Source organism: Carcharhinus amblyrhynchos, chromosome 35, assembly GCF_965287045.1.
Source record: "Carcharhinus amblyrhynchos chromosome 35, sCarAmb.v2.hapA, whole genome shotgun sequence".
Classification (NCBI taxonomy): domain Eukaryota; kingdom Metazoa; phylum Chordata; class Chondrichthyes; order Carcharhiniformes; family Carcharhinidae; genus Carcharhinus; species Carcharhinus amblyrhynchos.
The window spans coordinates 17,481,832-17,493,115 of NC_137358.1; the positions used below are offsets into that span (position 1 = coordinate 17,481,832).

The 11,284-nt window shown below is 45.8% G+C and overlaps 1 protein-coding gene across 3 annotated transcripts in view; it reads left to right on the forward strand.

Annotated features, from left to right (window-relative positions):
• Window positions 1-11,284, forward strand: part of LOC145361486 (myocardin-related transcription factor A-like) — a 239,758-nt gene that overhangs the window by 207,980 nt on the left and 20,494 nt on the right. For all 3 annotated transcript variants that reach the window (XM_080217297.1, XM_080217298.1, XM_080217299.1), the window contains 2 exons: window positions 3,853-4,025; window positions 8,353-8,478. In XM_080217297.1, coding sequence (XP_080073423.1) covers window positions 3,853-4,025; window positions 8,353-8,478 — 299 coding nt within the window. The remainder of the gene's footprint in view (window positions 1-3,852; window positions 4,026-8,352; window positions 8,479-11,284) is intronic.

Here is an 11,284-nt window from a genome sequence, read left to right on the forward strand (position 1 = left end):
GACTAAGCTTACGATTTCCCTTGTCATCCACGGTTCCCGAATCGTGCCATTTCTACCCTTCATTTTTGCAGAGACATGCCTCTCCTGCACTTCAGTCAACTCGCCTTTAAAAGCCTCCCGCACGACAGATGTGGATTTTCCCTCAAATAGCAGCTGCTGATCCACATTCCCCAGTTCCTGTTTAATTTGGATGTAATTGGCCCTTGCCCCCAGTTAAGCACCCTCAGCAGAGGGCCTCATCTAAGAGTACCTGGAATCTTAAGGAATGACGGTCGCCCAGCCCAAAATGCCCCCCCACTGAAACATTGATCACCTGGCCTGGCTCATTCCCCAATATCAAGTCTAGTGTGGCCCCCTCCCTGGTTGGATTGTCAGCGTACCTTATCAAAAAGCCTTCCTGGACATATCTAACAAATTGCTCTCGATCCGACCCCTTGGCTGTGAGGGACGTTTGAGGAAAAACTTTTTTACCCAGAGATTGGTCTGGAGTGCGCTGCTTGGGAGGGTGGTGCAGGTGGGATGCCTCGCATCCTTTTAAAAAGTACCTGGGTGAGTGCTTGGCACGCCGTAACATTCAGGGCTGTGGGCCAAGTGCTGGCAAGTGGGATTAGGTGGGCAGGTCAGGGCATTTCATGCGTCAGTGCAGACTTGATGGGCCAAAGGGCCTCTTCTGCTGTAGTATTCTGTGAAGGTGGTGGTCACAGTTTGGTCCAGTGGAGTGTCTCACTCTGCAATTTCAGAGGGCGTTTAAGAGTCAGTCAGGTTACTGTGGCTCTGGCGTCGCGTGTAGGCCAGACTGGGTAAGGACGGCAGATTTCCTTCCCTAAGAGACATTACTGAACCAGATGGGTTTTTCCGACATTCAGTAATACTTATGTGGTCACCATTACTGAGACTGGCTTTCAGTTTATTCCAGATAATTCTAATTAATTATACTAATTAATTGAATTTAAGCTGTCATGGTCATGGTGGGATTTGAACCCCTGACCCCGCCCAGGACAGTAGCCTAGACTCCTGGAGTACTAATCCAGTAATGTTACTACCATCTCCTCTTAGCGCAAGTGTGTCACACAATTTTGAGCTTGAAAGTCTCCACAGAAATCATTGACATCCTATAGTTCAGAAGGAGGCCATTCGGCCCATTGAGTCTATACCGACAACCATCCCACCCAACCCCTATTCCTGTAACCCCTCTATATTAACCCTGCTAATCCCCCGACACTAAGGGACAATTTAGCATGGCCAGTCAACCCAGCCTGCATCTTTGGACTGTGGGAGGAAACCCACACAGACCTGGGGAGAATGTGCAAACTCCACACAGACAGTGACCCGAGCCGGGAATCGAACCAGCACCGTCTCGCCATGTTATTGTTGAGAACATCATTTATTTGGTAAGTATGAAATAATTAACCTCCAGGTGAAAGAGGATGGTGGCGTATCGGTAATGTCTCTGGACTGGTAATCCAGATGCCCTGGGGGCGTGGGTTCAAATCCCATCACAGCAGCTGGTGGAATTGAAACTCAATCAATAAATCTGGAATGAAAAGGTAGTCCCAATACTGATGACCATGGAACCGTCAGATTGTCATTGAGTCTCTGGTTCACTAATGTCCTGATGTGGATGTGCCGGCGTTGGACTGGGGCAAACACAGTAAAAAGTCTGACAACACCAGGTTTTAGTCCAACCGATTTATTTGATAGTAAACGCACAAGCTTTCGAGGTTTCCCTCTTCGTCAGGTGAATGGAGAGTTCTGGCCTCAGACAGAGCATATAAAGCACAGACAGTTTACAGAGTAATCTCTAAACTTTAGACAGTTTAGAGATTAATCTCTGAACTTTAGACAGTTTAGAGATTAATCTCTAAACTTTAGACAGTTTAGAGATTAATCTCTAAACTTTAGACAGTTTAGAGATTACTCTGTAAACTGTCTGTGCTTTATATGCTCTGTCTGAGGCCAGAACTCTCCATTCACCTGACGAAGAGGGAAACCTCGAAAGCTTGTGCGTTTACTATCAAATAAATCGGTTGGACTAAAACCTGGTGTTGTCAGACTTTTTACTCACTAATGCCCTTCAGGGAACTTCCTGTCCAACAGCGCTGGTTCAAGAAGGTGGCTCCCCAGCATCTTTCAGGGGCAATTAGGAATGAGTGGCAAATGCATCCCATCAAAGAACAATAATAGGGAAGATTTGTTTGAGATAAATAGGATATTAAATAGTGTAAAAATGAAGTGTTCCGTTCTCACAACAATAGTTGGCTTTGAAGCAAAGAAAATAGTGACATTGAAAGGCATTTTAAAATTTGTTTAATATTGTCACAAGTAGGCTTAACATTAACACGGCAATGAAGTTACTGTGAAAACCACCCCCCTATTTGCCAGACTCTGGCGCCTGTTCGGGTACACTGAGGGAGAATTTAGCACAGCCAATGCACCCTAACCAGCACGTCTTTGGGACTGTGGGAGGAAACCGGAGCACCCGGAGGAAACCCACGCAGACACAGGGAGAATGTGCAAACTCCACACAGACAGTGACCCAAGCCGGGAACCGAACCTGGGTCCCTGGTGCTGTGAGGCAGCAGTGCTAACCCACTGTGCCTGTTGAGGAGGGAGGAGCACCCACCCTCCTCCACCAAAAAAAAAGAATCAGTCAATCTCTTCAGCCACCACTGTGTCATTCAGAGCTAATTGCTTAATGCAACAAAGCTCACACTGACAGACATTTTGCCAAGTCTTGATTTGTCCTGTTGGATCATTTTGGCACAGCATGGCAGTGTGATCTTATTGTAACGCATTACGCTCTGACACCTAGCCCCTCACAACATTATATTTAGCAAACGAGGCTGAGTCGGACGTACATTCAGGTCAGATAGGAATTCTCACGTGCTTAAAACAGAAAACAGCTCACAATGTAATACCCACGTGTGTGTTGTGTGATTCTATTTACAGACATGCTCACACTGAGTGGAATAGTGGGGGTAGACATTTTGGATTTACTGGCCACATTCCATGAAGCTGTACTGGCAATAAATAAATATGAAGTGAATGCATTCAGGAGGCAGCTGGATATAGCACTTGGGGTGAATGGGATCAAAGGTTCTGGGGAGAAAGCAGGATTAGGCTGTTGAGTTGGGTGATCAGCCATGATCGTGATGAATGGTGGAGCAGGCTTGAAGGGCTGAATGGCCTCCTCCTGCTCCTATCTGTTATGTTTCTATGTTTGCGTTAATTTGCAGACACCCTTTCTATAACAGGTTGACCAGAATTGCACACAGTATTCCAAGTGTGGTCTTACCAATGTCTTGTACAACTTAAACAAGACATCCCAACTCCTGTATTCAGTGTTCTGACCAATGAAACCAAGCATGCCGAGTGCCTTCTTCACCACTCTGTCCACCTGTGACTCCACTTTCAAGGAGTTATGAACCTGTCCCCTGGATCTCTTTGTTCTGTCACTCTCCCCAAAGACTTAGCGGTAACTGAGTAAGTCCTGCCCTGGTTCAATCTACCAAAATGCATCACCTTGAATTTATCTAAATTAAACTCCATCTGCCGCTTGTCAGCCCACTGGCCCAATTGATCAAGATCCCATTGCAATCCGAGGTAACCTTCTTTGTGACTCCTGAAACATAGAAGAGCTGATGTTGGATTATATTTGGACTGGACTGGTTGAATCAGAGGAATTTAATGCATGACCATGCACTCTGAGTTCTCGAGTAGCATAGCCTAGAATGAGTCCCACCTTCCGTGGCAGTGGTGACGAGTTGGTGTTGATGGATGCTGTGTGTCTGGTCTTTAACGGTTCCCAAAAGAAGATTGCCAGGTTGTTAATGCATGTCGTTGCTCCCACAGATAATCACGTGCCGTACACTGCCTTGGCAGACAATTCATCGTTTGATGAAGATAGCAGTGATGCACTTTCACCAGAACAGCCAGGAAGCCACGAGTCGCTCGGCTCACTGCCATCCCCCACAGAAGCAAGATCTGCTGAGACACACCATTCCTTCCTCGCTTCTTCAACCCAGGTACTGGCCTTGCTGTACGTGGGATCCTGCTGTTGTGAAAATCAGCTTGTTTTATTTCCTACATTACGTTCACCTTCGGAAGTACTCCTGTTGGCTGTGAAGCACTTTGAGCTGTAGTGAGGTTGTGAAAAGGTGCTCTGAAATGAAAGTTATTTAGAAGAAACAAATTGATTAGGGTTAGTCAACATGGTTTTGAGAAGGGTAGGTCGTGCCTCACAAACCTTATCGAGTTTTTTGAAAAGGTGACCAAAGAGGTGGATAAGGGTAAGGCAGTTGACGCGGTGTATATGGATTTTAGCAAAGCGTTTGATAAGGTTCCCCATGGTAGGCTACAGCAGAAAATGCAGATGCATGGGATTGAGGGTGATTTAGCCGTTTGGATCAGGGATTGGCTAGCTGATAGAAGACAGAGGGTGGTGGTTGATGGGAAATATTCAACCTGGAGTTCAGTTACAAGTGGTGTACCTCAAGGATCTGTTTTGGGGCCACTGCTGTTTGTCATTTTTATAAATGACCTAGATGAGGGTGTAGAAGGATGGGTTAGTAAATTTGCTGACGACACCAAAATCGGAGGAGTTGTAGACAGTGAGGATGGATGTTACAGTTTGCAGAGGGACGTAGATAAGCTGCAGAGCTGGGCCGAGAGGTGGCAAATGGAGTTTAATACGGAAAAGTGTGAGGTGATTCACTTTGGTAAGAGTAACAGGAGTACAGAATATAGGGCTAACGGAAGGACTGTTGGTAGTGTCGACGAGCAGAGAGATCTCGGTGTGCATGCGCATAGATCCCTGAAAGTTGGCGCCCAGGTTGATAAGATTGTAAAGAAGGCGTACGGTGTGTTAGCTTTTATTGGTAGAGGGATTGAATTTCGGAGCCGTGAGGTCATGTTACAACTGTACAAAACTCTGGTGCGGCCGCACTTGGAGTATTGCGTACAGTTCTGGTTGCCGCGTTATAAGAAGGATGTGGAGGCATTGGAAAGGGTGCAGAGGAGGTTTACCAGGATGTTGCCTGGTATGGTGGGAAGGTCTTATGAGGAAAGGCTGAGGGACTTGAGGTTGTTTTCGTTAGAAAGAAGGTGGTTGAGAGGTGACCTAATTGAGGCATACAAGATGATCAAAGGGTTAGATAGGGTGGACAGTGAGAGCCTTTTTCCTCGGATGGTGATGGCTAACACGAGGGGACATAGCTTTAAATTGAGGGGTGGTAATTATAGGACGGATGTCAGAGGTAGGTTCTTTACTCAGAGGGTAGTAAGGGCGTGGAATGCCCTGCCTGCAGCAGTTGTGGACTTGCCAACTTTAAGGGCGTTCAAATGGTCAGTGGATAGGCATATGGATAACATTGGAATAGTTTAGGTTAGAGGGTCATTAGATTGGTTCCACTGGTCGGCGCAACATCGAGGGCCGAAGGGCCTGTACTGCGCTGGAATGTTCTATGTTCTTTTTGTTAGGCTAAAGACTGAGCTGTAAAGGTTATATTTGATATGACTATGAAGTCACAGTCTAGTTTGAAAGCTGCCCTTAAGATAGCAGCTAATGGTTCAGAGGGGTGGTTCTGCGGGGTTTGTGGTTAAGACAGAATATGGGTGTGAGTATAGTTTCCCTGACCTGGGAATGTTTAAAGTTTATTTATTAGTGTCACAAGTAGGCTTACATTAACACTGCAATGAAGTTATTGTGAAAATCCCCTACTTGCCACACTCGGGCGCCTGTTTGGGTACACAGAGAGAGAATTTAGCGTGACCAATGCACCCTAACCAGCACATCTTTCAGACTGTCAGAGGAATCTGGAGAACCCAGAGGAAACCCACATAGACACGGAGAAGGTGCAGACGCCGCACAAAAACAGTGACTCAAGCCGGGAATAGAACCTGGATCTCTGGAGCTGTGAGGAAGCAATGCTAGCCACTGTGCCGCCCCAGGCTCTCTTTGAACACGTCACCTAATCACTTTGCCAGTAACCGTTGTATGCAACGTAATCATTGTCCAATGAATGGAACATTCCTAAACCGGATGAATTGTTTCATTGTGACCACTTGCTGACCTGGAATTTGACACCCCACTGTGTTCTATGTTCCACTTATAGACCAGGCAGCTGCATGCTGTCATTTGCAGGATCACCTTGGAGTTCTCCATCAATGCCTCTAGTTTGGATCCTTTTGCCATGTTCCAACCTGAAGATAGGAAAGAAAAATAACCAGCTTCTCTCTCTCTCTCTCTCTCTCTCTCTCTCTCTCTCTCATCAAAAAACAAAAAAAAGCGTAACTTTTACTATTTGTAATACTTAGACATGACAAATTATAATCCTTAACAGCTAACTATCTCTGTTGCTCCAATTTAAAGCAATATTCCGCAGACATAGACCCTTCTTCAGAATTAGTTAGCACAAAAACAAGTATGCTCACGTGATGCCGGATTTTCAGCCTTTTAACACTTTTGAACAGAGATTCCGACAGCAGTTTTCAGAGAAAAATATATCTTCAAAACAGCTAACCACAGTGAAGCAAAGCCAGCCTCTGGCTGTTCCCAATCTGAGAGAGTTGAATAGAGAGAGAGACAGCTCCCTCTTAAAAACAGCGTCTAAGCTTGAATCATCTGTGCAGAAATGCCTTCCCTGTCACATGACCATATCTGCCAATCAAGCCCCACTCTGTAGAATCCCAGCGGAAAACAGCAGAACTGCATTAGTTCAGATTAAAACCAACATTCCAGCTATTATAAACAATTAGGCTGCTGCAACAGCAGAATAGGATACTGCTGGACAGGGCAGTACCAATAAAATGCCAGGGACTGCTAGAAACATCCTGCAGAGAAACATGATTAAAAAATGTTTCTTAAAGGCGCGGTGTCATGATGGCATTCACTTTTGGCTGCTTCCTGTTGCTGTGCTGCTGATGGGGAAAGCAAATTAGACTTGAACAAATGAAATTCGATCATTTTGTGAAGGGGAATGAAGGGATCATTTTGTGGCACTGGGTGAATTGTCCTAGCAGAGAGCTGGTCCAGACCCAATGGGCCGAATGGCTGTCTCCTGTGCTGTAATCATTCTGTGATTGTTATCGAAGCTTCTGCAGCATTACCCTTGAACATTATTAAAATTGAGCACATTTAGTGCTGCAGTGTGCAGGGTCTCCACAGGCTGGATGCCAATCTCACCTGAGATGCAAGGACTTTGCTTCAGGGAGTTGGTTAAATTTGCAGCCAGGTGTTCAATCATTCCACATTAATGGAAAGATGGAATATATGGATCACAAATAAAATAATAAAAATAATAAATACCAGAAGGGTGTGGATGCTTTGGACAGGGCACAGAAGAGGTTCACCAGGATGTTGCCTGGTCTGGAGGGTATTAACTATGAGGAGAGGTCGGATAAACTTGGTTTGTTCTCACTGGAATGACAGAGGTTGAGGGGGTGACCTGATAGCATTTTACAAGATTATGAGCGACACGGACAGAGCGGATAGTCAGATGCTCTTTCCTAGGGTAGAAAAGTCAAGTGCTAGGGGACGTAGGTTTAAGGTGCGTGGGGAAAAGTTTAGAGGAGATGTGCGAGGCAAGTTTTTTACACAGAGGGTGGTGAATGTCTGGAACGCGCTGCCTGGGGAGGGGATGGGAGCAGGTACGATAGCGGCATTTAAGGGGCATCTAGACGAATACATGAGTAGGATGGGAATAGAAGGATACGGACTCTGTAGGTGCATATGATTTTAGTTTAGTTAGGGCTTCATGATCGACGCAGGCTTAGAGGGCTGAAGGGGCAGTTCCTGTGCTGTACTGTTCTTTGTTGGTGTAGTAATATTGTCATTGGACTAGTAATCCAGCGACCAGGGGTAATGCTCTGATGACCCAGATTCAAACCCCACCATGGCAGATTTTATTAAATCCAATGAAATGTGGAATTAAAAGTCTAATGATGACTATGAAAATGTTGTTGTAAAAACCTAATGCCCTTCAGGGAAGGAAATCTGCCGTCTTTACCCGGTCTGGCCTGCATGTGACTCCAGACCCACAGCAACGTGGTTGCCTCGTATCTTGCTCAGTCATTTCAGAGAAGTTTCTCGGGATGGGCAGTAAATGCTGACCTTGTCAGTGATGCTGACATCCCGTGAATGAATAAAATGATTGTTTTGCAGCCACACTGGTACAAGCCTGGGAGCCATTCTGCTCCTGTTGGAAGGGAATCTTGTTGGGTTCAGAGATCTGCAAAAGAACAGAAAATATTGTATTTAGAAACTCAAACAGTATTGGAATTTCTCGATGTTCTGCAAGTTTTTGTAAGCTGGATTGGGAATGATATTTTCATAGTTAACTTGTTCTCTTGCAGTATCTTGTACCTTTGCCAGCTGGGACAGAAGTGAGCAAGTTAAAGCCAGCGCCTGACCAACAGATGGCAAAATTGGCAAATGGTGTGTCACCCCCAGCTGCCAAACCCACGCCAACACTTATTAAAGTAAGCAAATGTTGCAAACTGTTTATGCAATGGGATCACATCATGATGTTTAGCGTCTTAACAAACTGTGGCCAGTGTTCTTGAATTGTGAAATTGACCAGACCCTGATAGTTATTTACGTGTAATTGCGTAGCCTGGAATCCTTGTTTACTTGTTTATTTCCTTGCCAAGTTTCTCCCGCACCCCGTGCCCTGCCCTGTCCTGTCAGGAGGTGACCCCCTGCAAGGATAGGGTTTCTGAACACTGGTCAATGTTCTCCAGTCATTATTGTTGTGAAACTTTATTTGTCTGACGTTGGCCAGCTATTGATTGGTGGAAGGCTGTCGATCTGGCCCTATCCAAATCCCCCTCAATCTATCTCCCAATGACGGCAGGCATGCTGATAGCGTTGTCTCCCCTCTCACCCAGCAGTCAGTCATACCTGGCTCAAAGAGACCAACTCTGCAGGCATGGGATGGAACCTGATACTCACCCCTCTGATCTTCACCTGGTCAGCATGGATGAGTTGGGCCGCAGGACCTGTTTCCATTCTGAATGTTTCTATACCTCTCTTTACCTCCCTTTGGATAAACTCCTTCAACTATCTAGAGAAAGCTCCATCCAGTAATTCTAACGTCACTTTGAGCTTCACCTTGGCAAGTTTTCTCATTCAATCTCCAAAAACTGGTTTAATCAGTTGGTGAAATTTTACTTCCTGATGTATTTTTAACCTGGTGGATTGTGGAGAAAATCTTGCTTTCTATTGATTACTGGAAGCTAATTACTGGATAATAGCTTTATAATGTCAAATTATCAATTATATAATTTAATGCCAATTTTGGCAGGAACTGTGGTGATCACTCCTGACACTGGCAGACATTTTTCGTATTCCAAATTCCATCCACCACCTTCAACATTTGCCCCCTCCATCACCAACAGAGTGGCAGCCATGTCTACAGGATGCACTGCACCAACTCACCAAGGCTCCTTCAACATCCGCTTCCAAACCCGTGACCTCTACCATCTAAAAGGACAAGGGCAGCAGGTAGCTGGGGACACCACCACCTGGAGGTTCCCCTCCAACTCAATCACATCCTGACTTGGAAGTATACCGCCATTCCTCCACTGTGGCTGGGTCAAAATTCTGGAACTGCCTAACAGCACTGTGGGTGTACCTACACGACGTGGCCTGCAGCGGTTCAAGAAGGCGGCTCATCACCACCTTAAGGGCAATTAGGGATGGACAATAAGTGCTGGTCGAGCCAGAAAGGCCCACATCCCATGAATGGATAAAAATAAACATTATTCATTCATTATAAAAGGGAGATGCGTGAGGGAGATTTTTTCTCTCACGGTGTGGTGGGTGCCTGGAACGTGCTGCCAGAGGTGGTTGTGGGAGCAGCCACAATAGCAACATTTAAGAGGCATCTGGATAGATCGGGAGGGAATAGAGAGATATGGACCGAGTAAGAGCATATTTTCTTGAGTTCAGTTAGGGCATCCTGGCTGGTGCAGGCTTGGAGGGCCGAAGGGCCTGTTCCTGTGCTGTACTTTTCTTTCGTTGTGGACCCAGAGGCTGGCTGACTTATGAAGGTCTCCAACCGATAACACTCGCCAGCTCCAGAAAGCTTTTGAGACTGAGCGACCCACAACTTATTTCTTTCCCGTTTCTAGCACAGAGATTTTGTATCAAACCCTTTCCAGCCTCCTCAAGTTTAATTGAGTCTCACCACCTGCCCTTATGTCCTCAGATGTTTTTGTTGAATAAGGTGATGAACATCACGTTCGATCATTTCTCATTTCCATTTTTTGTTTGCTAATTAACTTGTTTATTACCTGTTAAATGCGCCTCTTTAGCAGTGACGGTCAGTTTTTATATAGAGAGTAGAGGCAGGAGGAGGTTACATAGCACTTCGAGTCTGCTACACCATTCATTATGATCATGGCTGATCATCAAATGTGCCTTCCCTCCCCTCCGCCGTCACCAAGCTATCTTCATTTTACAGCTCAGCAATGCAGCCTAAAAGTTGGAGCCAGTTTGAGCCAAAGCCCTGTAATCTTATATGGGGAGGGGGTGCTGTAAGTTACCCCAGCCCCAGAAGGGGAGGGTGGCAGTGGGGATTAGCCAGTGTCCCCTGCTGCTGGTTACAGTCCAGCGAATCCCACTTGGAAACAGCACCTCTGTGAATTTCTCAGGAAGATTTGAACCTTTCATTCTCCGGCAGCACTGTACGGAAGCAGCCTGCTACCACCTGGTGGTCAAGTTCACTCAGGAACACTGGTCACTTGGACAGGCCGTACAGGAGGTGCTCAGTATTCTTGGTGCTGTTAGCATGTTCAGGACAAGTGAAAACTAGCAGAAAGAGTTGAGAGAGAGTGAAACACTGTAGATAATTTCTCCAAGTGTTGGAATGTGCTCATGAGGGATGTTACTTAATTAGGGGGAGAAAAGAGCTGATGTTTCGAGTCCAGATAACCCTTTGTCAAACCTGTTAAAATTTCCAGCTTTTTCTCTTTTTTGGTTTGAGATTCCAGCATCAGCAGTAATTTACTTTTATATTACTTCTTTAGCTTGATTCGTCGACAGCAGAGCCATCTTACCCAGGCCCATCCCTGCCCGAGCCCCGCAACCCCACATACTTACCCTGCTAATCTCCTTACCTGAGGGGCAATCACAAAGCCCTAGCCTGTGTAGTTATAGAGTCAACTGTTTCTGCTTTAAGAGGGTCAATACACAGTGTGATTTGATGAAAGTAATATCAGCAGAACAATCAGCTTTAATCCGGGAGTGATCAGCTCTGTTGGAGCTGCTAGACGTGTCCCCTTT